The 27,504-nt window shown below is 39.0% G+C and overlaps 1 protein-coding gene across 6 annotated transcripts in view; it reads left to right on the top strand.

The window, feature by feature from the left end:
- LOC104023412 (regulator of G protein signaling 7 binding protein) overlaps nt 1–26,780 on the top strand; it is a 46,142-nt gene extending 19,362 nt beyond the window's left edge. For 3 of the 6 annotated variants that reach the window (XM_087762460.1, XM_087762465.1, XM_087762466.1), the window contains exons 3-6: nt 11,592–11,722; nt 21,431–21,578; nt 23,005–23,075; nt 25,775–26,780. In XM_087762460.1, coding sequence (XP_087618586.1) covers nt 11,592–11,722; nt 21,431–21,578; nt 23,005–23,075; nt 25,775–25,866 — 442 coding nt within the window. In that variant the 3' untranslated portion in view covers nt 25,867–26,780. Of the gene's footprint in view, nt 1–5,167; nt 5,415–9,640; nt 9,768–11,591; nt 11,723–21,430; nt 21,579–23,004; nt 23,076–25,774 lie in introns of those variants that run through there. The other 3 variants (XM_087762462.1, XM_087762464.1, XM_087762463.1) reach the window with 2 other exon arrangements.
- Nucleotides 26,781–27,504: the final 724 nt, after the last annotated feature.

Here is a 27,504-nt window from a genome sequence, read left to right as displayed (position 1 = left end):
ACATAGGCTGAGCAATGTGAGCATGTGTGCTGAGGGAGCAGTCCTTTCATGCAGGTTGAAGAACACCAAGACCCCAAAGTCGTGGGCATTCCAAAGTCTGGGCATTTAATTTAGCTGCGGACCTACTCAAAGTAATGTATGTACAGCCTTGCTATTCATTTTACATCATTCAAGATGTGGAAATGAGTAGTATGTCTGTACGGCTGCTAATACAGGATACTGGATGCCCAAGGAAGACTTTGTGGGGGCACCCTTGCTTCCCAAGCAGAAATAGGCATTTCAAAGAGGAAAAAAAAGCAACACCAGTTCACAAAGTCAAGTGGAGACTAGAGCAGGATTAAAAAAAAAAAAAAAGTGAAAAAAATGCAAAGTTCTTTATGCTTTCTGAACACATTTTATCAACAGATGGTTTTAAAAATTTCTTTCTCCATATATGAATTTAAATGTTTCAGGAAGCTAATCTATTCATTTTTTTCTCTTTTTTTTTGACACATTAAAGTTTTCTCACATTCTCTCAGCTGTGATTTTTAACTTAACTACTCATACAGATTTGATCTGTGAAATATCTTGGCGGAGCTGTGTGAGATACTTCTATTGACATTATACCACAATTTCTTTTTCACTTGGAAGACTTTTATGTGGAGGTATTTGAATATTTGTTTTTAAAAAGATAAAAAAAATACTCCAGGGCATAAGAATGACCTGTTCAAAACACTCCTAGAAGCATTTGATACATCCAGAATCCCAAATATTACCTTATTTGAGCAATCTAGTAATGATCTGCTTGGTGGACTGTTTTCCTTCCAGTTTAGAATTGTAGCAGTCACATTGCTTGACTTCAAGAAAAAAAAAAGGATTATGAGAATGTATGGATCTTTTCAGTAACTGTTAATGCAATATGGATCTTATCCAAACCCCAGTGAAGCTAACAGAACATTTTCCCTTTAGTTTCAATAGTTCTTAGACCAAAGTGTTTTGTCATCTTTTTTGAGGAAAGGCAAATACATCGTTCCTTACTGCTTCTCATTTTACCATCTCTTCACATATACTCTGTTTTTCTCATTTTGAAATATGGAAAACCAGAAATTTATGTTACAAACAGATAACAGGTATCCAGATCACACAAGTGCTTTATGGAATGTCCTTTGGAAAAATGTTTATATTTGAATTTATATTCAAAGTAGGTACTAGAGACAGAAAAAAATGGGAAAACAGAAGTGCTATAAATCAAAGCAGTCATCTGTTTTAGTGTCCTGTGGATGGTCAACAGCAGATGGCATCACTTGCCTGCAGCAGAGTTCCTTCCAAATCCCATATGTTAGTAGTTTGTTATGACCTAGATCCTACAGCAGCAAATACCCGAAGCATTTCATTAATTTTCAAGCCTTTCTGGGAAGTCTGACCCTATTTGTCCACACAGATCAGAACAAATTTCACAGATCATCTCGCATGATATACTTGTTTTGATAGTTTTCAGACATTCTCTTTTCAACTATTAACCAAAGGAACTATACAGGAGCGTAGGTATGAATTCTTACCATTTAAATTTTGCAGACTTTTGAAAGATAGAGTTTATAAATCATTTATTAATGAGTAGTAAGTAATTAAGGGACATTTTAAAGAACTTAGAAGCTTAATTCAATAAGGCTAAGTGCTGGGTCCTGCACTTGGGTCACAACAACCCCATGCAACACTACAGGCTTGGGGAGGAGTGGCTGGAGAGCTGCCTGGCGGAAAAGGACCTGGGGGTGTTGGTTGACAGCTGCCTGAACATGAGCCAGCAGTGTGCTCAGGTGGCCAAGAAGGCCAATAGCATCCTGGCCTGTATCAGGAATAGTGTAGCCAGCAGGACCGGGGAGGTGATAGTGCCCCTGTACTCGGCACTGGTGAGGCCGCACCTCGAATACTGTGTTTAGTTTTGGGCCTCTCACTACAAGAAGGACATCGAGGTGCTGGAGTGTGTCCAGAGGGCAACGAAGTCGGTGAAGGGTCTAGAGCACAAGTCTTATGAGGAGCGACTGAGGGAGCTGGGGTTGTTTAGCCTGGAGAAGAGGAGGCTGAGGGGAGACCTTATTGCTCTCTACAACTACCTGAAAGGAGGTTGTAGCGAGGTGGGGGTCAGTCTCTTCTCCCTAGTAACAAGCGATAGGACGAGAGGAAATGGCCTCAAGCTGCACCAGGGGAAGTTTAGGTTGGATATTAGGAAAAACTTCTTCACCGAAAGGGTTATCAAGCACTGGAACAGGCTGCCCAGGGAAGTGGTTGAGTCTCCATTCCTGGAGGTATTTAAAAAAGGGTAGACGTGGTGCTTGAGGACATGGTTTAGTGGTGGACTTGGCAGTGTTAGGTTAATGGTTGGACTCAATGATCTTAAGGGTCTTTTCCAACCTTAACGATTCTATTATTCTAATTAAAATCAAAGGGGAAATCCATAGGCAGCATGAGTTTCTGCTGTCTGCAGTCAAGTTATAAAAAGCAATATGGAGGTATACTGGGCTTGAGCCTGTTGGCTGGCACAGACCTGTCTGTGCTCTCACTACTCGTTTATCAAAGAAACTCATTTGAGAACAACTTGCAGATGCTGACAAGGCAGGGTGCTGAACAGGAATTTCTTTGGGAAACTTAAAAATTGTTGCATATACAACTAATCTGACTGCCTCCTTCTTGGTTAGCACAGATCTTTTCTGGAAGGTCTGTGCTGTGGTTTGGGTTTATCTATTATTTAGTACTGTCTAGCACTGTTGAGCCAGTGAGTCTGTGAGTCAGATATTTTGTCCAGCTGAGGCTAGAGCTAAGCAAGGCTGACTTGAGAGCTCACCCAAAGATTTCTTTTATCTAACTTGACACCACCTCTTCTCAATAGGGAGCCTGATAATGTGCAGAGAGAAAGGCCCTGTTCAGCTCATCTTTGGTTAGTCCAGAGGTCTTATGGATTTCCCTAAAGTAAAGGCAAGGGACAGCAAGCTGAAGAAAAGAATGATGGAAAGGGGGCTTAGAGTTAGTTTCTGCAAAGGTGTGGTGGTCAAGCCCTGCATTTATTTTTTGAAAATCTTACAGTAACTCAAAAACATAATTAAAGATACATGTGCAATTTCACTTGGAATTCTGAGTGCTTAGAAGTATCCTGTCAGGGATTTTAAGCTTAGCTAGTGCGGAGGGTTAGCCTTGGCCAACAGCCAAACTCCCACACAACTACTTGCTCACTCCCCCCTCAGTGGGACATGGGGAGAAAATAGGAAGAACAGGAATGAGAAAGCTTGTGAGTCAGGATAAAGACAGGGACATTGCTTACCAACTACTGTCGCGGGCAAAACAGGCTTGACGTGGGGAAGATTAACCTAATTTATTGCTAATTAAAATAATTACTAATTCAGGTAGTGGGAAGCAAAAAGACAAACACTAAAACAACACCTTTTCTCCCCCTTTCCCATTCTCAACTTCACTCCAGACTCCTCTATCTACCCCTGGAGCAGTTGTGGTTTAGCCCCAGTCAACAACCAAGCACCATGCAGCTGCTCGCTCACCCTCCCCCCTGGTGGGATGGGGGAGAGAACTGGAAGAGTAAAAGTAAGAAAACTCATGGGTTGAGACAAGAACAGTTTAATAATTTAAATAAAATATAATAATAATAATGATGATGATGATTGATGATGTAATGAAAAGGAAAACAACAAGAGAGAGAGAGATAAACAAAATCCAGGAAAAACAAGTGATGCAACCGCTCACCACCCGCCAACCAATGCTGAGCCAGTCCCCGAGCAGCAATCACTGCCCCCGAGCTATTATTTTGTTGATCACATCCATTGGGATTTGACAACGTCCATCTTGCCATTTTATTCCTAAAAACTGGATCTCCTGTGCAGGTCCCTTGACCTTACTTTGTTTTATGGCAAAACCGGCTTTCAGAAGAATTTGGACTATTTTCTTCCCTTTCTCAAAAACCTCTTCTGCTGTGTTGCCCCACACAATGATGTCATCAATGTATTGCAGGTATTCCGGAGGTTCACCCTGTTCCAGCGCAGTCTGGATCAGTCCATGGCAAATGGTGGGGCTGTGTTTCCACCCCTGGGGCAGTCAATTCCAGGTGTACTGGAGGCCCCTCCAAGTGAAAGCAAACTGTGGCCTGCACTCTGCTGCCAAAGGGATTGAGAAGAACACATTAGCAATATCAGTTGTGGCATACCGCTTGGCTGCCTTTGGCTCCAATTCGTATTGAAGTTCTAGCATGTCTGGCACGGCAGCGCTCACCGGCGGTGTGACTTCGTTCAGGCCCCGATAGTCTACTGTGAGTCTCCACTCTCCATTAGATTTTCGCACTGGCCGTATGGGACTGTTAAAGGGTAAGTGAGTCTTGCTGATCACTCCTTGGCTCTCCAGTTGACGAATCGATTTATGGATGGGAATCAGGGAGTCTCGGTTGGTGCGATATTGCTGCTGGTGCACCGTTGTGGTGGCGATCAGCACCTGTTGTTCTTTGACCCCCAGCAACCCCACAACAGAAGGGTCCTCTGAGAGACTGGGCAAGGTGGACAGCTGTTTAATTTCCTCTGTCTCCAAGGCAGCTATACCAAAAGCCCACCAGTACCTTTTTGGGTCCTTGAAATACCCTCTCCTGAGGTAGTCTATGCCAAGGATGCACGGAGCCTCTGGGCCAGTCACAATGGTGTGCTTTTGCCACTCATTCCCAGTTAGGCTCACTTCAGCCTCCAATGCAGTCATCTCTTGGGATCCCCCTGTCACTTCAGAAATACAGATGGGTTCTGCCCCTGTATAGCTTGATGGCATTCGGGTACACTGTGCACCGGTGTCCACTAGAGCCTTCTACTCCTGTGGGTCTGATGCGCCAGGCCATCGAATCCACACAGTCCAGTACACCTGGTTGTCCCTTTCCTCCACCTGGCTGGAGGCAGGGCCCCTCTAGTCCCGGTCATAGCATTCGTTACTCGCTTCTTGTAAATGGAAGTCAAAAATCCCTTTATTAAGATTGGAAGCAAAATCAGCCCTTCTACTCTGTCTGGGGAACTGTCCACTGGAAACTGGAGCAGCAATTTTCCTGGAAGAACCACCTTTTGTAGTTGTTTTTCCTTGCAACTCATGTACTCGTGCCTCTAGGGTCGAGGTAGATTTTTCCATCCCACTTCCTCATATCCTCTCTGTGGTCATGCAGGTAAAACCATAGGGTGCCCCAGGGTGTGTGCCTTCTATATCATCTCTCTTGAGCAGAAGAACGCTTACTCCTAATGGCTGAGATACTGGTCCGTACAGGTGGGGAGTAGGACATATCCTCTTTAAGTTGCTGGAACTCCCGGGACAGTTTCTCCACAGCTGAGACAAGGGAGGAAGAGAGACTTTCTCCATATTCCCAGAGCTGGCTAGCCAATTCATCCACTGTTGGTGGCTCTTCATCTTTCCAGGTCAGTATTGCCAATGAGTTGGCATACAATGCTGGTGTGCTCCGTGCCACATGGGTCGTGTGCACCGGACTTCATCTGGATCTTTGAATAACTGCTCATTGTTCTGGTCACCATAAATCATTTCCCACACGGCTAATTCCCTCAGGTACTGGATACCTCTCTCCATGGTGGTCCACTTGCCTGGGCGATATATAACATCTTCCTTGAAGGGATACCTTTCCTTCATACCTGACAGGAGTCGCCTCCAGAGGCTGAGGGCTTGTGCCCCTTTTCCAATTGCTTTGTGAATGCCCCCTTCCCTAGAAAGGGATCCCAGCTGTTTGGTTCCCTTACCCTCTAATTCCAGGCTACTGGCTCTATAATTCCAGCATTGGCGCAGCCAGGTGACAATGTGCTCGCCTGGATGATGGCTGAAATCTTTTTGCATATCTCACAGCTCACTCAAGGATAGGGATCGGGTGGTTTCTGTCTCATTTTTGATTTCTTCCTCTTCTTCCTCCTCTCCTTGTGATGGCCCTGCTTTTTTATCATCCTTTTCTAAACAAGCTGACCTCCGCTTCCAGTGTTTCTTCTTGTGTATAGGGGCGACTGATACCAGCATGGGTTTGTTCCCTGGTTTATCCACAGTGCCTGTTGCTGGGGTTTGAGTAGCTGCAGTGTGTGTCGCAGGGGTTGGAGTAACCGCAGTGCCTGTCGCTTTATCGTGAGATCCAGAGACCTTTTCTTCCCCTTGAGCTTACTGAATAGTATTGAACAGGGCTCGGTAGGCATGGGCCAGGCCCCAGCACATTGCAGTGATTTGTGTCTCCCTGAAATCGCCAGGGTGATAGCATACTTTTCCAAATATTCTACTAATTTTTCAGGATTCTGCACTTGTTCAGGGGTGAAGTTCCGAAATACTGGAGGGGCCCACTGTCTTAGGTACTTGCCCATGCTCTCCCACACACCCTGCCACTCATAACTATCCAACCTCGGGGCAGATCTCTGGATGATATTCTTAAACTGCTTATTAACCTTAGACAAAACTGAAACAATATTCCCAAGAACTACCAATAGATGTATCTTAACTACCCAAGGATGTTCAAGATACCGAAAAGTTATTGTAATGAAGGAGGAAACATCATAGAAGAAAACAACAAAGGTGCCATTCTGTATTTCCTCCATAAAAAACCTCTCAGAAGAAGAGGTATAATTGTTAATTGTCTCCATGAGGTGGTACCCGAAGTACAGTAATGGCTTCACTACAGAACCCAAATACCAGATAGCGCTCAAGGTCGGTGTTTTAATAACAACTCTCCCAGGCAAAACATCACTAATCACTGCAGAGCACAGCAAACTGCAAAACCCAATACCAATCTTTAACACCTACTGCAAAACCAAGAGCATGGTGCAGATCAGATAAACTAATATCGAGAACAGATGAATCAATATTGTGACTGGTAGCTGTTAACAGATACAAATTCCTTAATACACTCTGATTAATCTGTTATTATCTCAAACCCTTTGTGCCCCACGTTGGGCGCCAAAAGGGACTGTCATGGTTTAACCCCAGATGGCAACCAAGCACCACACAGCCGCTTGCTCACCTTTTTCCTCCCCGGGTGGGATGGGGGAGAGAATCTGAAGAGCAAAAGTAAGAAAACTCACGGGTTGAGATAAGAACAGTTTCATAACTGAAATAAAATAAAATTAATTTAATAATAATAATAATAATAATAATAATAATAATAATAATAAATGTTATGAAAAGGAAAACAATGAGAGAGAGAGAGACCCAAAACCCAGGAAAAACAAGTGATGCAACCGCTCACCACCCCCCAACTGATGCCCAGCCACTCCCCAAGCAGTGATCACTGCCCCCAAGCCAAGTCCCCCCAGTTTATATACTGAGCATGACATCATATGGTATGGAATATCCCTTTGGACAGTTTGGATCAGCTGTCTTGGCTGTGCCCCCTCCCAGCTTCTTGTGCACCTGGCAGAGCATGGGAAGCTGAAAAGTCCTTGACTAGTATAAACAGTCTGACAGTTATTAAGCAATATGCCAACTTGTATGGACCTATAAACTTTACCCTACATGCAAAATATTTGCTTAAGCACATGTATACCCATCTCACCATTTCCCCTTCCTCATGTATGGGAACATGTGTGTCTTGCAGCTTCACTGGCAAATCAAGAGGCTTTTTCAGAGCAGTAGAATTCCATAAATTCTATCTTTGGTCCCTCCCTATATGGGCCATTCATTGCATTCACCTTATGAACAGCAGCAGTGCTCCCCTGTCAGATGAAGTATCCCCAAGAAGCTACAACCTGTGTATCCAAAGCCTCTAAAGGTTATCAGTACCTCTTTATCTTACCTGAGTGGATAAGGAGAAGCAAGAAAATTTCTGTTCCACAATGGATGCAGGAAGTGAGCACAATTCCTATTCACAGCCTTGTGGCAGCTGTGCTCAGAAGCCAGCAATAGGAGCTGGTCTTTAGCTCATAGGCAGGTGCTTGGTGCTGTGCTAGCTCTTGTATGTCCAGCTGCACTTAAGCTATTAAACAACTCCGTTGACAACACAATTTATCACAGTAGTTGTATGAGATTGTGTTATGTGAGATTTCTCTTAAATATCTAAGTGGTCTTCATAAAGAAATCAGCTGGACTAACTGAAACAGAGGTAGCTGATTTTAGGGGGTAATAATACAAGTCTGCATGAACTTTTCTATGTAAATAAATACCAATTTGGTATAGAGCTATTTAATAATAAACACATAATCAGCATGCTGAAAGTTGTCTGTTCTAGTCCCCTATTTAACATTTCTCATGGCATGACACTGAACATATAGGAGTAGAAAACTAGAGAGAAGTGAAACTGATGATTCTTTAACGGGAAATTTTAAGACAACCACACAGAATGGACATCAGGGATTATAAAAGAAATCTTTATGTGCATTGGCATCAGAGCATATGGCTTTCAGAGATGAAAATGAGGCCTATATACATGCATGGGAGAAAATGGTTTGGTTGGAAGCTAATGGAATTTTTGTGGTCACTATTGCAATTTAACACTCATTAAACAGTTTGAGACAATCGGCTAAGTGATCACAGATCTAACAGCTGTAATTCATATAACAAATAGATTGGTTAAAAATGAGAATGTTAAGATTTAACTCTTGTTAAACCAGTACTAGATACTATGGATTAAAGCAATGTAAAAAGTACTAGATACTTAATGCAAGATAAAAAAGTATAAAATATTGCAATATACAAAGTAGAACCTCTAAGTATCTGAGGAGTCTACAATTAGGTACAGTTTTTAAAATTTCCAATTTAGTTTATCCCAAAGTAATTTTGTGTGCATGTATGTATGTTGTATTGCTGTGTGTCTTCTAAGCATAATTTTCAGTGTTTCAGAATTAGAGTTCTTTATTCTGTTATACTGCTGCTTATGCAGTCACTAAAAATACTTGTGCTCATATCCTTTGAAAAGAATGTGAGATTTGATCCATTTCCAGCAAATATGTGTTTTCATATGCAGGATTTGACTGAATAAACAAAAAATTTCTGTAAGGTAGCTAATTTTTCAGGAAAAATATTCAGGGACTTAAGGCTATCAAATGTTTTCAGAGTTGGAATCACTGAGAATAGGAAGAAATATTATAGCAAGTGCCTGAAAAGATATCTTTAAGGTATTGGGGAGGGAATGCTTTTTGTTCTGCCATTATAGTTTTATTCTCTTTTTACACTAAGATGCAGGAAAGACCATATAACATATGGTATAATTTTTCAACAAATGCAGACTTCACTTTAAAAGTGAAACTAAATGTGACTTAAGAGAAATGAATATATAATAGTGTAGCCAAAAGAAATAAAGCTCCTAGGATGGGCAGGTTTATTATCATGTGTATGGTATTGCTCACAAAGTAACACAGACCACAGCAATTGCAATTTGTACTCCAGTCATTTCCTGCCTTTTTGATGAGTTCTACTTTGTAATGGATTGGCAGGTGGGACCGATCTTCCTTTGTCCCTTCTAAGTCCAGCATGATTTCTCTTCAATCTTCAGTCTTTTCCAACTGTCTCTTTTTTCCTTTTTGGCTGCATTTTTTGCTTGTTTAAGCATTCTCAATTGTACAGCTTACCACTACTGTGATTCTTACCAGTTTTCATTGGCATGTACAAACATCAGTAGTCTTCCTTGATATGCTGTGGAAGTGCTAAGGTTGTTCTTTCCTTTTAGGAAGGTTCTGGCCAATTCTGTGAAACCTTCACGGTCCCATTTGATTTCTGATGTCACTTGGAGGGACAGGAACCCTTGAGGACCTTGGAAAACCACACAGTTTCTCCCTCATTGGAGACAGATTATGGCAAGTCCTTGCATCAAATATTCCTTTGAGATTGCTCCCTTTTCCTGCCCACTGAGCCACATATACAGAAATAAACCAGGGCCTATCTTATACTGGCCCTGTCTGTTTTCTTATCCCAGGATATGACTGAGCATATTCTTCCTTGGTGTCACTGAAATCAGTGGCAGAAGGTACATGCTTTCTAGGCAAGGTATGGTCTCCTTTGTTAGAAATTATGGTGAATCTCAAATACAAGAATTAACAGGTTTTAGTATGCAGTATTCATTTGAACTGAACTTCAGTAAAATTGTATTAGCACAAACTGATAGGATTTTCCTTAAAATAGAGTGTTTAAGCTTTGTTCTTGACAAAAGAGCTGGACTTAATATTTTGACTGGACCCTGGATCTAGGTATAAATAATGACCTCTTACCTTAGGTCAGAAAAAACCTATTTTACTAGTTTAAATAGACATTGTCTGCTGTAAGTCTTGCAGTGTTTGGTCTAGATTGGTATTAAGAAATTATTTGAGCATAGCAGCCCAATCTAGTGTTGCTGCAAATAATTTATCAAGTAAATTGCTTTGGTGCCTGTGAGGAAATCCACAAGTCTAATTTTATTTCATATGCAGGAGGGTCATTTGAAGTATCACTTTAACCACAGGAAATTCAATCACTGTAAAGAATGCTGGCAACCTTTTATTGTGAAAGCTTCCTTTATATATTCATAGGCTAGAAATCTGAAAACATGCTGAATTTTTTTTGTTTGTTTGTTTCTTAGCAGTAGTATTCAGAAATCCCATTAGGTTCGGTTTATTTAGAGTTTCTCTAGTTGTTATAAAACCCAGTTTTGGGGTTTGTCTTGCCATTTAACATCATTATGTAGCAAACCAATAGCAAGAATGTCTGAACATGAAAGGGCTGAAAACCTAACTCTTCAGTCTTGCCACTTACTGCCTATTGAAAGTACCTTTGGAAGGGGCATTGAAAACCTAATTCTCAGGTAGGACTGGGCAAATCACTTCTTTAGCACTCACGGAAACAGTTAAGTTTATAAAATATTATGTTTATTCCCGTGCAGCTTTCTCAGCCTACAAAAGTGAGATTTGATGTCTAATTTTACAGCCAGGCATGAGAATTGGTTCCTGGATCTGGGTACATTATTTTCTTAGTGTCCTAAGCAATTAATTGGAGGTGTAGGATTACTCTTGATTTCAATTTTTATTTTCAAAATTGTTATTTTCTGAAAAAAATCTTGAACCTTCCATTCTCCTCACAGTGCAGTATTACATGACTAATAATTTAAACACGGGGGGAAAAGGAAATTCAGGCAGAAACTATAGAACCAAAAGACTACAACTGACTTCTTTCTGATTAGAGTGTCTTCAAAGTAGGGTTGATTATGCCTGATCCGGGATTTGTAACCTAAACAGTGACCATGAAAGTGGCCCTGCAAACTCCTTCTGCACCAGTACCAAGGGTAACTGGATGGCAAAAGAACCCTTCAATCTACCAGAAAATACTTTGCCAAAGCTTTTAAAGAGGAGGAGAGAGCTCAGTTACTTATTTACCCCTTTTCCAAAAATATGCAGAGGGGAAAATAAGGACCATGCAATCTTACCAAAGACAACCCAAGTTTAGCTGTTTTAAGCCTAGAGCTTTATAGAGCTAAAGTATTGTTTCTAAATATAGTTTGGTAGAAACAGCTTTTTTATCATATATGCATCACTTAATAGTTTATGAAGCATATTATGATGTGATTGCTTGAAACAGTAGGGAAGCGGATTTGATGACCCTCAGGTCCTCCCAGTCCCATTTCTAACTAAAATTTTTCTCTTGTATTGCAGTCCAGAAGATGGTGAAATTCATCCTGAAATCTGTAGATTATACATCCAGTTGCAGTGTTGCTTAGAAATGTACACAACAGAAATGCTTAAGTCCATATGTCTGCTAGGATCGCTGCATTTTCATCGGAAAGGTATTGAATTGCACAAATATACAGATGCTGATTTAAAAAAAAAAAAAGAACAGTCTTTTGGGGCATGCGTGGGTATTCATGAAAGACAAAGCACCAAACTGTAAAATGAACTATACCACTGAAGCTTTCTATTTCATTATCATCATTCTTACAGAAGTGTGTCATATTAGGCATGTATCACTAATGTCCTTATAGTTTAGAAGGCTGAAAATTTTTTTAAAAGAGTGGTCCCAAACCAAAAGTTTTAGCTGTCATTAGTCAGATCAGTGAGCAAGCTATCTTAGTCATTTTATTAGAGTAACTGCTGCAAAATGAAAGGTTTTGAAAAAATTCAGTTCATGCATATCATGGTGTTTTGTTTCAGGTCAGGTTTCAACACTAACATGTGTTTGCTTTGTTATGAGCTTTATAGGAGTTACAGCCAGGATGCCCTGTGTCCATAGAATCATAGAATCGTTAAGGTTGGAAAAGACCCTTAAGATCATCGAGTCCAACCGTTAACCTATCACTGCCAAGTCCACCACTAAACCATATCCTTGAACGTCTAGCCAGACTGTAATTCCAGTCATGCTCAGTAGTCAGAGGATGTCGGTAAGACAGTAATTAAAATAGAAGGTAACAAGGAGCTTGACCTATAACACAGGCTGCCTAATGATTTAAAATCCCTTTAAAAGTCCCTATCTTCTGTTTGATACATCATTGTTAAATAAGTGTTACTCAAACTAAAGTTTTCTTTTTTCTGTTCCCTTTGCAGCATAAGAGTTTGTTTTGTTCCATTATTTTGAATTTATGCTTCCAAAAATTACTTGCATATCCTGAATGAACCATTTTAGGGGCTGTCTAATCAAGTCACTGTGCTTGCCATTTACTTTACACAAATTCAAGTGCTCCAAAGTCTCAGAGTATACTACAGACACAGCATTTGCTCCTCCTACTCTGACAAAGAAAGTGTGAGAACACACAGATGACTTATGGTAGTAAGGAACTTCACCTCACATTTCATACTAATGAGCAAGTCTCTCAAATATTTTGGATGACTGTAAAGTGTCATTTCCCAGGTGGGCTCCTAGGAATTGTGTAAGGTGATCTCTGATGGAGCTGACTCTGGTCCTGTGTTTCCAGTGCTGTGATGTCAGTATTTCAGCTGCTTTAGCCACGCTGCCTTTCGGGCTGAATCTACCATAGTAGTATCATAGAAATCCTGGTTCTCAATTGTCCTCCACACACAGTACGTATGTTTTGCCTCTTGTTGGCCCACATGTAATAAGCTACTGATGAACAAAAGGAGTAACTGGTATAACTTAAAGAGTTCTTGAAAATAAGCAGAGCAATTCTGATCACACTGATAACTGTACTGGTGTGAAAAATTTCAGTCTAGGAAAGAAACAGCTAAGTCAGCAGAAACTGATTACTTTAAGCATAGTGACCGTACTGAGGTATTTGTTGGGTAAGATATCTGAGGGCGTTTGGTGGAGCAATACGGCAAGGTTTTAGTACTAAACTGATCCCTTACTATCCCTATTGTTATTAATCCAGCAATTCCAGCTTATAGCAAAAGATGGATAAATATTAAGAGCATCTTATGGTTAAAAAGCTGCCCACCTTTATAAAACTAGATACTAGATTCAGAATTGAAATCTACCCCACAGAGTATGTTTACACACAAAGGAGATGTCCTTTCTTTAGTGAAAATGCCTCTCTCTAATAATTTCATGTTTGATTAGCCATCTACTGGAAGGAAGATGCAGAAATGCAGATAATTTACTGAACAGGTTACTCAGTAACCTCATTACTCTGTGATGGCATGCACTGATTGGGACTGTATTTGTGCTAATTGTAACTACTCTTTTCCCAAATAATATCTCAGCAGAATATACCAAGTAAAGACAAGACAAAGTTCTGTAATGAACTGTAATGAAGGTCTTGTAATTAACCTTATGTATTTTCTGTCATGCTGAAAGATCCCATAATGTATTTTTCACATCTAGCTATAGGATATAGCTACAGCCAGTGATACTTTTTATTATGAAAATAAGAATTAGAGGTTTATAACTGCTCAACTGCGCTTCTCAGTAATTTTCTCAAGTTGAAAAGAAATATATAAAATATGAGGAGACAGAATTAATAGAGCCATCGTATACCAAGATACCAGTAGCTGCTAAAATGAATAATCATTTTTAAAGACAGATTTTACTACACTTCTTAGCATTGGCTACAGTTTACAAACCACTGTCTGTAATTGCGGAAAGAAAGAAACTTGAGGTGACCTGAGTAACCCCAATGTGTCTGTCTCTCCTTTTTGCCTCTGGATGGAATCTACATGATTAACTTAAACTAAACATCAACCTATTAGATGTCTAAAGTTATATAAGATGAATTACATAAGATGAATTATATTTCAGGGTCAAAGTTTTTCATTTTTCCTTATAAAGGACTTCATTGCATTTGAATGTATAAACATAACAGATAAAAGAGCTTTGCTGATTCATATATCTACATTAATAATATATTACTTTCATTGTAAGGAACTGTAAAATATTACTGTTATCATTGGATCATTATAGCATGTCACTGTGGAAGTGCACATTACCGACGTTTAATGCCCATACATGTTTACATAGAAACCATCAATTTCTTAGGATCATCTACAGATATAAATGACTTGTTTGGTTATATAATTACATATATTAGAAAATGTTTTTTAAAATCCTAAATTGCAGATTGCAATCATTCTATTAGCTAGCTATGCAGCATTTGAGCAAGGCACTCATTTTTCTAATTAAGGGAATAAGCCCATATAACAAATCAAAGAAAAGAGGGGACAGAAATTTTGAAGGTTAAAATGAACTGGAGGTGTTTTCCAGAGTTCAAAACATGCTTTAAAAATAGTTAAAGCTATCTTGTCAAAGAAGTACAAGGATTGAAGCTGGTAGCCATTTATGCTGAATTTGAACAAAATAATTCTGCTCATGTACAGTTATAAGAATATATTATTCTTATGGTCCAGAATCAGGTGAACCTACTATATTGTTTGTAACTTGTTGAAAAAGAAGCGTACAACCAAGGAGAGGTAATTCTTGCTTTCAGTTATGTACACATAGCTCTAGTCATTTTCATAGAATTTGAATATCTATGGGAAAAAATGAGTCCAGGATATATTAGATTCCCAGAATCTTGCAGTTTCTTTTATGAAATAGTCTCAAAGTCTTATTTTTTCCTGTGTCTTTTTCTAAATGATGTGTTTATACATGAATTATTTCTCAGAGTAAGATGCAAACTACTTTAATGCTTGTAACCTACATATTGTTTATTCTTACCACAAGTCTACTGGGAAGCCCTGAAGAAAAAAATACAGTTCTATCACTGTAATTGAGATGTGTGGGCCCCATCTGACTTGTATAAACATAGCCGAGGGCAGAAGGATACCAGCACTAACCAGAGTGGTAGGTACCTGAATACTTAGGTAAAAAAGGGAAGAATTGAGTCTTATGGGAAAATCATGTGTACATACTATGGACAGAAAACATTAGGCTTTTGGGAACGGTAAAAGGGAAATATTGCAGCCATTTTTAAAAAGGGTAAAAGAAGGACCCTGGGAACTATTGACCTGTCAGCCTCACCTCTGTGCCTGGGAAGATCATGGAACAGATCCTCCTAGAAGCTATGCTAAGGCACATGGAAGACAGGGAGGTGATTTGAGACAGCCAGCAAGGCTTCACCAAGGGCAAGTCTTGCCTGACCAACCTAGTGGCCTTCTATGATGGAGCAACTACATCAGTGGATGAGGGAAGAGCTACGGATGTCATCTATCTGGACTTCTGTAAGGCCTTTGACATGGTCCCCCACAATATCCTTCTCTCTAAATTGGAAGGATATGGATTTGATGGGTGGATTGTTCGGTGGATAAGGAATTGGCTGGATGGTCACATCCAGAGGGTAGTGGTCAATGGCTCAATGTCCAGATGGAGATTAGTGACGAGTGGTGTCCCTCAGGGGTCCGTACTGGGGCCAGTGCTGTTTAATATCTTCATCAATGACACAGACAGCAGGATCGAGTGCACCCTCAGCAAGTTTGCAGATGACACCAAGCTGAGAGGTGCAGTTGACACGCCTGAGGGATGGGATGCCATCCAGAGGGACCTGGAGAAGTGGGCCTGTGTGAACCTCATGAGGTTCAACAAGGCCAAGTGCAAGGTCTTGCACCTGGGTTGGGGCAACCCCCAGTATCAATACAGGCTGGGGGATGAAAGGATTGAGAGCAGCCCTGCTGACAAGGACTTGGGGGGTACTGATAGATGAAAAGCTGGACATGAGCCGGCAACGTGCTCTCGCAGCCCAGAAAGCCTACCATGTCCTGAGCTGCATCAAAAGAAGCATGGCCAGCAGGTCAAGGGAAGTGATTCTGCCCCTCCGCTCTGCTCTGGTGAGACCCCACCTGCAGTACTGTGTCCAGCTCTGGGGTCCTCAGCACAGGAAGGACATGGACCTGTTGGAGAGGGTCCAGAGGAGGGCCACAAAAATGATCATAGGGATGGAACACATTTCCTATGAGGAGAGGCTGAGAGAGTTGGGGTTGTTGAGCTTGGAGAAGAGAAGGCTGTGGGCAGACCTTATTGCAGCCTTTCAATACTTAAAGGGGGCCTACAAGAAAGATGGGGATAGTCTTTTTAGCAAGGCCTGCTGTGACAGGACAAGGGGTAATGGTTTTAAACTAAAGGAGGGTAGATTCAGACTAGATATAAGGAAAAAATTTTTTACGATGAGGGTGGTGAACCACTGGCACAGGTTGCCCAGAGAGGTGGTAGATGCCCCATCCTTGGAAACATTCAAGGACAGGCTGGATGGGGCTCTGAGCAACCTGATCTAGTTGAAGATGTCCCTGCCCATTGCAGGGGGGTTGGACTAGATGACCTTTAAAGGTCCCTTCCATCCCAAAGCATGTAAATGTATGTAAATGTATGCAAATGTATGTAGATTCAAACTGAACTCATTACTACATTGTTGGTACATCAGAATGATACCAAATCACAGGTGACCGTGTATCATGTATCATATACCATACAAGAAGTTCATAGTATAATTGTTGTTTTTCCAGTATGTGTTTTGTGAAAACAACATATATTTCCTTAAAGTAGTACCTGAAGGCCTGTGATAGCTTATGTTACAGATTACAAAAAGAAATCCTCGATTCAGTGAAGGGATTTTTATTTTATTTGGCTTTGTTTAAATTACATGCTACTTAGAGTTTTGAAGGAGAAAGGAAGGATTGTTTAACTGATGTGCTACAGTCTCAGCATTCTATTTAGAGACTGGTAAATATGTGTAAGTAAGAGGGATAAGATGTGAGAGAGAAAAGAAGCACACAGGTGTGGAGAAATAAGCACTTAAAAAAATCCAGACAATCACTCATTCTCATGTGGACACTGTGAAGAGGACAAAATGAATAGAACAAAAACAGGCATGGAAGGAGGAAAACACAATTTCCACCATAGACTTCTTGTACCCATTGCATTTTCCTTGATAATAATATTTCCAGTAAGACAATATCTGAGTTCTGCAGATCCCAAGTGTAACTCAGGAATGAAGTTCATCAGACTGTTAGCCATATTTGCCACATTTCTTTTTCACTTTCTGCATGATTCTTTCCTATTCCCCTTTTTATGTTCTCTTCATTTACTTTAGCTGCGATCTAGAGCTCGTGCATTTATCCTTAATTGCCAGGATAGAAGTCTAACTGATACAAATCCTGCCTTCTTTTTGAGATGGGTTCTCTCAGCTTTGTCAAATTCTGTTATTCCCCTCAAAGATCTTTCCAATTCATCTGCAGTGAAATCTAACTAGCTCTGAGGGACCTATAATAGATTTTTTTTTTTATTACATAAGTTTCTCTGGGAAGCAGGTGATGATTAAGAGTAGCTGCATAGAGTAGCATGACAGAAGCAAACACAGAGGTCACCAAAGAAGCACTAAGGAGCACAACAGGTGAGGAACATAAAGCACAGTGATCATAGGTGATGTATGTAGCCTTCCTGAACCGATCATTTTCTACCCTCTTATTTATCATCACTCAAGTTGGATCTTTGGCATTAATTAATTCAATGAATTTAATTTCATACCAAAGGCATTTTCCACTTCTTAAAGAAATATGCTGAATTAGAGGCTAGAAGACAAATAATACATCACGTTTTATATTAAAATTTCACAGTAAAAAGAGCCTCTGTCTAGTCAACTGGCAAGAACAGCAACTGAATGTGGACACCTCTGAAAACACTGTGTGCATGATCAAACTCCAACTGAAATTAATGAAAGTCTTTCCACTGAATAAATTGAAAGTAAAATTTAGGGTTCATGTCCCTATTTTAAGAATGTGTAATACAAAATATATCCTTACCCCCACTAGGAGGATGAGAAGATTAAAGAGCTTTTGTTTCTCTACAGTCTATGCCATGTAGTAGAAATGTTAAGCTTGTCATATACATTATTCAAGCAAAGCCTTTATTATTAGCTGACTGTTTTCAAGTGATTGAGCAGATGCTCTGAAATTCAAGGAAGGCTTCATGAATTTTTCACAATACAACAGAATTACTGGTAAAGAGGTCTTTTCAGTTAAAAAGAAATCTGTGCCGTTCATTCTGCTAAATCTGCAAGAGATGATTGCCTTTGTGCTAACAAAAAGAACGTTACAGTCTCAGTGCTTCTGTTCTCAAGTTGGGAAAAAGAACCTTTACTGTTATTTCATCTAGTATTGTTATTGTTTCCATTGAATCACTTTTCACATCCCTGAAGGATGCATCTATAGACAGGGTTGTTCTTGACAGCATGTCACCAAAGGTCAGGTTGGAGTTCCAACATAACACTTCAAAATAATGGGAGAATTAACTAATACCCAGTTCCAGCAAGAACACCTTGTGATATCAGTGGCAAATTAGATGGTTTTCCTGTGGCAACCCTCTTTTACAAAGAAGTGGTGAGATATTGGTAACAGTATATATGTTATGAACTTCTTGTAATGGGAAAAGTAATGAATAATGAAGCTTACACAAATGAACAATTAAAACTGTACAATATGAACTACCTTAAAATAACAGCATAAGCTGCAGTTAACAACTAGAAAGAATTTGGAAGTTATACCTACAGGGTGATACACAGTAAAACATATAATCTGGGAAGTAGGCTTAGGCTGCTGTTCCACAAGCAATTGAGTCAGCATAAAAGCTTCTTACCACCAGAAAGGTCTTGATCCCTTCTTCTCTGTCCCCCTGCCCCTTGTCTTGTCTTCACTTTTTCCTCCCTTCCACTGCTTCTGGCCATATGATCAACCTCCTTCTCTGGCACTTGGTCTGGACCATGCTGGGTCCTTTACTGACCTGACTTAAATAACTGCAACATCAGAAAACTATTCACCTTTTATTTTTCCTTTTGTTGGGGTAATCTACCATTTGATGGGTTAAAGTGGCTCACAGAGGCATCTTGCTAAGCAGATGTTATCAGTGGATGCCAAAGTAAGCAGCAGAGAAAGGACACAGGATATCATAAACTTGTTATGTCAAGTCATGCCATCTCTTGGAATCAGTTAGATGACTTAGTTGGGGGGGAAGCAGGGAAAAGGGCTTCCTATTGACTTTAAAGGATAATGAAAACATTAAGGAAATATCCTCTGTAGTATAAGTAATGTCTATTTGAAATTCAGACAAGTAGCTAAGAAATATTTTTTCAACAAAAGGAATAATTTACCAGAATAAAACAGTTTAGAGAACCTGCCCCAAAAGAGTTTCTTAAGACCCAGGACTTTCTAGTTTAAAAAAAAAAAAACACAACAGGTTACAAGCCTGATAGCTGGGATACTTATTTGTGATATGGAAAAGAAATTGTCTTGATACAAAAAATCATGGATGCTTCTCCTCACAGTCCGAATCTCCCCAAGGGAGAAACGGAGTATTCAGAGAGTCCCTGAAATGAAACTCCATAGCAGCGAAGTTACCATTAAGCAGGTATCCTTTATTGCAGCGCTGGGCAGCACTGGGGATTCTCCACCATAAGCGCTCCACCGATTTGGTAGACTTTCAGAGATTATATACTATAAAGTCCTACACATTCACAGGATTTCTGAGAACTCATTTACATAAACATGAGATTTCCTGGAACTTATTAACATATGCAGATGTCCAATCCGCATGGGCAGTCGTCTCCCGTGGTGGTCTTCAAGTGGTCTTTGGGGGTCTTCAGATGAAGGCCCGTAGTCTTCTTCACCGTGTTCGCCGATTGACCTTTGCTTCTGCGCAAACTCAGTCCCGGGATCACTTAAACGGTGTCCTTCAAGGCGGCTGTTGTCGTTCTTCTGTGACTTCCTATCTTCCGTGCATTTGTTCTCCCAAGGCCCAGTTGTCTGAGATGGGATTATCCCGGAGCCCCCTTCTCTTGCAACCATTCTAACTACTCTCTAAATCCCAAAGGCCTTTCTTTTGTTTAGTTAAGGGAGGAAGATATTTAAAATATCCTCCTTGCCCCTAGGCTTTAATTCTTTCAGGAGGCATTTTGATGCAGTGGCTTTGTCTATCTTGGCTTTAACCCTTTCAGTCTACAACCTTAGTCTCTAGTGTCCCAGAAAAATGGGCTAAATAACCACTACTCTATTAGCTGTTCTTGTTCTTTGTCAAACCTTACAGGAAGAACTCAGGTTTGTCCTGATGTGAAAATTTATCAAATTGCAAAAATTGTGAGATGAATAAACATTTCCTACTTAACTCCTCATACCACTAGTTTAAACATTGATGTTGTTTTCTCTATTTTTAGAAGGCTTTATTTGTTTCTTTCTGAGAATTGTTTACTCCATTTTGTAAGAGAACTAAGAGGGGAAAAACATTAATTTCTCAATAACATGTCTGGGATGCACTACAATTTGAAAATTCTCATTTAAATGATGCTCACAAAAAGAATTTGTCCCATCCTGTACTTGGTGCCACGGCTATACTTGACGCTACAGAAAAGGAATACCATCAGACAATCCACAGGAGGTTTGCAAGGATACAAAAAAATAACACCAGTACTTAACTGTCTTGCATGTTCCACTATCATGGCCCACATTCTTTATTCCATTGTCTCCCTGACAAAAGCCCTGGCAGATCTGTCATGAAGTCCCCACTCAATTCCAACACTGCATTTCATTTTCATATAGTAAGCATGAATTAGACAAGTGTAAGCATGGAAATTCAGAATATAATGCATATTGGGCTGTGATGGTGGTGGCTATGTATTGCTTTTAAAATCAAGTACAAAACTGCACATTCTTGTCTTTTGTTTTCCCTTAGTATTGCAGTAATACTAGGAGACATGGATTGCAATGTTCTTTAATGCCAGTTTTTGAAGTTGCTTTCAGAATGTATGCTCTAGTTCCCAATTTATGTTGTTCTGTTTTGTCCTCTGGCTCTTATTTTGTGCCGCATGTGAGCCACTGGAGTTTAACTGAAGCTCTTCATAATACTAAGTAAAATTCTAAGCTCCACACATGCCTGCGTGGGACTTCTCTTATTTTTGTTTGGTAGAAGTAATATATAGCAGCACTCTGATTAGCAGATTGGTGTGGTCTGCTCTTTTTCTGAACAGTTCTTAGTGCAAAATCAAGCTCAAAACATCAATGATATAATCTGAGCATACATTTTAATTAATAAATAATGGGGATAATACATGTTTTGTTTAAATATTTTAAAGGAAAAGAGCTTTGTGCCCCATCCAAGATCCTTGATACTAAAGTGGAGGAGAGTTCCAAACTACCTATTTTAGAAGACACGTCATCATCACCAACAGATATTCAACAGCATTTATGGCAGGTTTCTACAGATATTGAAAACACTGAAAGGTATGTATAGAGCTTAATTTCTGTCTAGGGTTTATTTAGTCTTTTCCAATTAGGCAGTCAGTATTGCTATTATAAAAGGTGTTAGTAAATTAAATAGCCTGTTAACATTTCTGTTACATTTAACATATCTGAGAGCAACTCCTAAAAGAAGGGCAGAGAGAAGTGACAACCTTACCAGAGGGTAATTGTCAAAAACAAAGGGTAGGAAATTATAGTACTAGCAGGCCAGGTCCTCTAAAAGAGGCAGCTTTTGTCTCATCTTAAGTGGTTATTAATTTGTACCTGAAATCTGCTGGCTTGTGGTTCTGCATTCATAAATCGAAAGCACAGAATCTAGTTCATGTGAGTTGTTTCTGCCTGCCCATAGTTATGAATGTGGAAGCCTTAGGAGGGGAACATCATCCACAGATATGTCAAAGTGGACTTCTCTTACCCTCTTAACTGTGCAGTTGAAAGACAAAACTGAGACCCTTTAGTAGGGAACAATCCTGATGGCCAACATTTCTTTGCAAAAAATACCTGTTTTGATGGCTTTGTATATTAAGTTGCTGCTGAGATTTTAATGGTTACCATGTTTATTTATATAAAGTTCTGTTCTACTGAGAGAGTAACTCGGAGAATAAAACTGAGCAATAAGAAAGTCATGCTTCTTCATTGCTAAGAACTATTTTATATGTAGATGAATGAGGCAAGAACACATTGTTTTTAAATCCTGAAAGCCTTAAGACATTATAAGCCTGCACACAAAATTGCTGGTCTGACATCTATCTGTAAAACAGGAATCTTTTTGCAACGTATGGCCTCTCTCAAAACATATCCATATATAACTTGCTTTGTGAGATGATATTTTGTTATCATAGTTTCCATCTTCTGCCTTTTAGCAAATTTCATGCCAAAGTCCTCTTAAGAGGGGGTAAGAGTGACAGCGCTGTTTCTAAAATTTGCACTTAATGTGCAGGGAGCTTACATGACATGGATTAGCTACGTGTATTATAATTTCCTTATAAACAATGAAACACATTCATGGTACAAGCTACAAAATGCTTATAAGGGGTATTAAGCCAACATTAGTACTGGCTTGTGCTAATTTTAAGGCATATTGTGTATTTTGCCACTAGGATCACATTGTGCCCACCAACTCATTTAATACTCAAGGGCCAGAATAGATCATAAATTTGGACTGGATGCTACTAGTTAAAATCAGACTGGTTTAAAAGTGCTCCCTTATTAAATCTACTGCCCTTTATTTTGGTATGCATCTTCTGATACATGTATTTGAACCAAATGCTTGCCCGATAGATTTTTGTATTATTTAGTTTGGTTTATTGCTCCATTATTTCAGCATATAAAGCTATACTGTGAGCCATTCCCTATTCAGTCTTCAGCTGCTGTTCTATTGTATCTCTTTCAACATTTGTTTCTGCAGAGATATGAGAGAAATGAAAAACCTTTTAAGTAAACTCAGGGAGACTATGCCTTTACCACTGAAAAATCAAGGTAGGTTTTATATTTTCTTCATGTAAGGAAAATTAAGAAAATTAAAGGTTTTACCTTCCATTAGATCTGAAAAATATAGGGGTTTTTTGGTAGAAATTACAAAAAGAAAAATCTAGGTGAAGTCCCTTCCCTACTGATTCAGTGGAGCCAGAATTTAATATGTGAACTTTGTCCTCTTGAGTTTCACATGAGGCATTCTGGAAGTTTATAGATATGATATCTATAGATAAAATAATAGACTTTTCCTGGTGACATGAAGGCAGCAGCACAACTAATTCCCTGTGTCAGGAGGCTTTCTTTTTTCATAGGTGATGAAGGTGTAAATTGCACAGACTATGATAGGAATCCTGCTGAGTGATGTGGTTTGCTTTACCCCTGCAAGGCTTGTAGCTTCTGTGATATGACACACCCTATGCAGAAGAGATACTTGACTTGAGACTGCTAACAGCTTGCTCTTCCCAGTAGCCAGCTATGAGGCACCCTATACAAATGCACAGGGGACAGAATCTCCACCCTATGCGTGTATTTAGCAATGGGCCTTCATGTTGTGGCCCAGCAGTCTTAAATACTCCACATCTACAGGGACTCTCTTCATGTGAACAACATTAAAAAGAGAATTGTTTTCCTTTTTTGTTTCTTCTTGATAATGTGTATTTCTTAAATGCTGTGTAGTCCTTGCACACTGGCAGCTGATGAAGTATGCCTAATGTGTCCTAGATCTTGTCCCAAGTAACTAAGCAGTCTAACGTTCATCATAATATGGTAAAAGATGAATATAGAATGGATGGGTGTATATATGTCAGGATGGCTTGATAGAAAACTATTTGAAAGAAGAAAGGGAATTGCTTATGATACATGATACAGATGTGCCATTACAGACACTGGAAAAATGCCATAAAGTCTGTGCCTAGCCTAGAAGAAAGGAGCATGGTGGAAATAAGGAAAGAAAAGACAAATTTGGGGGGTATAAAGCATATACCAACCTGAATTTAGAACAGAGACAAAGGCATACAGAATTCTTCTCTGCTGTCTGGTGTCTACACCACCCTTCAACACTGGCCAGAAAATTGCTGATCACCTGTGCAGCAGGATGGGAAACATGTCAGCTAGATTTGAAAAGCTCTGAGACATGCCCCAGGATCAGGGAATCATAAGTGGTGTTTTTGCTGCTCCCACAGACTACAACTGTGATCATAGTTTACAGATGACCTCTGAGAATCGATGCTTCAAGAATGGACAGTCATACTCATTAGTCAAACAGCACTTAAATTTTTTTAAATATTCCAAGACCTTTAATAAAGTAAACCTAGATAACAGTGTAAGTAAATAGGACAAACAAACAACATTATAGGTAATTAGTATAGAACAGAACAGAACAGAACAGAATAGAATAGAATAGAATTAGAATAGAATAGTTTAGTTCAGTTGGTAGGACCTATAATGATCATCTAGTCCAACTGCCTGACCCCTTCAGGGCTGACCAAAAGTTAAAGCATGTTATTAAGGGCATTGTCCAAACGCCTCAAACTCTGACAGGCTTGGGGGCATCGACCACCTCTCTAGGAAGCCTGTTCCAGTAGTCTGGACTGTAATTTTTACATTTATATGAATTATAAGCATGGTTTAAGAGAATGATTATGAGATGACCGAATGCCATTGAATGAACCAATCTTTACAAGACCTGATCCTGCTTTCAGTTAAATGAGTGTTTTGCTGTTGATTTCAGTGACAGCCAGAAAGGAGGTGACTGTAAGCCCACAAAAGCTTTCCATAATGTTACTGACTGCTCACAGACCTGTTTTTTTTTGTATGGAATTCTCGTAAGTGACAGCAGGAAAGTTACTATGCTAAGAAATTCAGAACTCTTACCTATGTTCTTATAGTTAAGTATTTGTATTACAGTAGCGTCTAGAGCCTACAATCAAAACTAGATCCCTGATGTAACAAGAATAGGAACATAATGAGGCATAGTTCTGAGCCTGAAACCATGCCTGAAGATGCCTCAAATTCAAAGTAAATTATAAAGATTTTTTGAGATAGTTCGCCCACAGTGCATGAGTTAACATAAGTATAGGTAATAATTTATAAATTTTGTATGAATTTAAAAGGAATTAATATACAAGGTAGAAAGCTAACCAGAAGCAGGGTGAGCATATTGTGCTAACTTTCCCAGACAAGTGCTTTTAGTCTTGATGTGCCAAGATGTTCCAATGTTGGAGTTTTAAATGGAAATTCTCACTGATGTGCACAAATGACCACTCAATAATATTTTTTTCATCTTTAAATTAAGCCAGAATTTAACCTTAGGATCAACATTTCTGAACTTGCATGTGTTAAAGATCTCAAACTATTTATCTTTAGGTTTTATTTGGGACCCTAATATTATTCATCCATGCAGGAATATTTTGGCTTAGGTCTCCCAGTACTGAAGGTGTAATTTTCTTTAGGTTTCATCATTGAACTGGCATTCTTCTTGCCAAAATTTCTATTGCATTATCATGGAGATCCTGATAATTAACATTTTAAGACTCTCATATACAAAAATATTATATTATTTTTATTATTTGCTCTATGCCTAGAACAATGGGATCTACTACTTGATCTTGTAGGTGCTGTTAGGACACATAAATGATATAAAGTCTTTTGTGTACGTGCGTGTGTACATGCTGTATTAAAATGTGGGTTTTTTTCCATCACAGATGATAGCAGCCTCCTAAACTTGACTCCTTACCCATTAGTAAGAAGACGGAAGCGAAGATTCTTTGGACTGTGTTGTCTTGTCTCAAGTTAGAAGATTAGATTTAGAAACACCAAGAAAATCATAACTTTGATTAAACCACTATCATTTGACCATTGAAAAGATAAACATTGCTACTTTTGATTATAAAGTATATTTTCGACACTAGCCTATTGCTTTTTCTCTTCTTCTCCATCCTCCTTTTCAAAACAAGGGTTTTAATAGTCTAAAGTTATGGTGGTCAAGAACCAGCTGTGGAATAGATCTAGCATAACTAAGAATGTTTTTAAAACTTTTTAAAGTATGTTTTGCATGCTTACTTTCAACCACTCAGAGTAAAGACACACAAATTATGGATAATAGATCATTTTTAAGTCTTTTTAATTGTTTGAACTACAGCTAAAAGTTTGTGCATAGTACAGTACTCTTATTAGTATCATACTGAAATACTTGATCATATTCTAACAGTCTTTAAGCATAGAAAACTATTTAACAGCAAAAGTATTATAGTTCTAAAACATTTAAACAATATTGTAACAGAATTTGCACAAAATTTCCAGTTGCTTTTTGTGCTCTCATTCATATTTAGTTATCCACTATATCTCAATTTAAAAGCTTCATAGAAAAATATCTTAATTTATGATACACAAACCATATATGAAAATACTTAGAATTTGTAAATACAGAGAAATCATAATATCTACATACTGTACAATGCATAGAAGTAACAGATTTCCTTTTAAGACAATAATATCTCTACAAGCTTTTGGAAAAAATAAATAATTTATTAAAAGAAGGTGTATTAAAATAAACAATGTAAAACACAACACCAACCCATTTTTGTTTCCAAAAGAATTTATAGCATGATGTCTGCATATCACTAAGTATTAACTTATAAGGCATGACAGAATTATCTCAGACTGTAAGATATTAAATGTTTTACATTGTTAATAAAGTTTTTTATTTAAATTAAATGTTGTCTTGTTTCTAGTTACATTGCCAAAACATATATTTTTTTCTAATTTTGTTGTCAGAGTACTACAAAAAGTTTTGGTAATTTTTCCATTTCAAGATGTATGTTTACAACAACAGACAAAAATTATGATGAATATATAAATGCTAAAATGACAGCTAGTAGCAGCAATAGATATGAATGTCAGACTGATATTTCAGGATTATAGGCAAGGCACCACAACTAAACTTGTGCTAGGCTGCAACACTATGAAACCCATAACAATCTGTAACTGCCATATAGAGCAGGTCACCATACCCTTATAGTCAGTAATACATGAGGAAGGTGACTACGAGTCCTTCTGCCACTCCACCATGATCCAGCATGTCAACAGGAATGAAATTCCTTCTTACTGCATAAGGGTTTAGTGGTGGGTAAGGAGGTATTGTTTTCTTGTCACAGGAAACATCCATACAGTTATATTCTCTGTGGTTTTTTGGTAGGATATTAGTACACTCCCAAAAGCAGTTTTTTAGGTATACCTATTCGCTGAACTATATGTGGCACCTACAAAGTTTGATCTGACTGATTTTTCTACCATTTTTTTTTTTCTCCTGGAATGCTGTTTGCTGAAAAAGGAAGGAAACACCCACATTGTCAGAAATATTAGTGTACTGTCTATAGCAAGGCCCAAAAATTGAGATCTAGTTTAATCCCAAGAGGAGAAGGCAGGAATTTTT

The sequence above is a fragment of the Nipponia nippon genome, unplaced genomic scaffold (genome assembly GCF_047370975.1).
Source record: "Nipponia nippon isolate SJK-2023a ecotype South Korea unplaced genomic scaffold, ASM4737097v1 scaffold_26, whole genome shotgun sequence".
In the NCBI taxonomy this organism is placed as follows: domain Eukaryota; kingdom Metazoa; phylum Chordata; class Aves; order Pelecaniformes; family Threskiornithidae; genus Nipponia; species Nipponia nippon.
The sequence above is the reverse complement of the archived record's forward strand: the minus strand, read 5'-3'. Positions and strand labels throughout refer to the sequence as shown.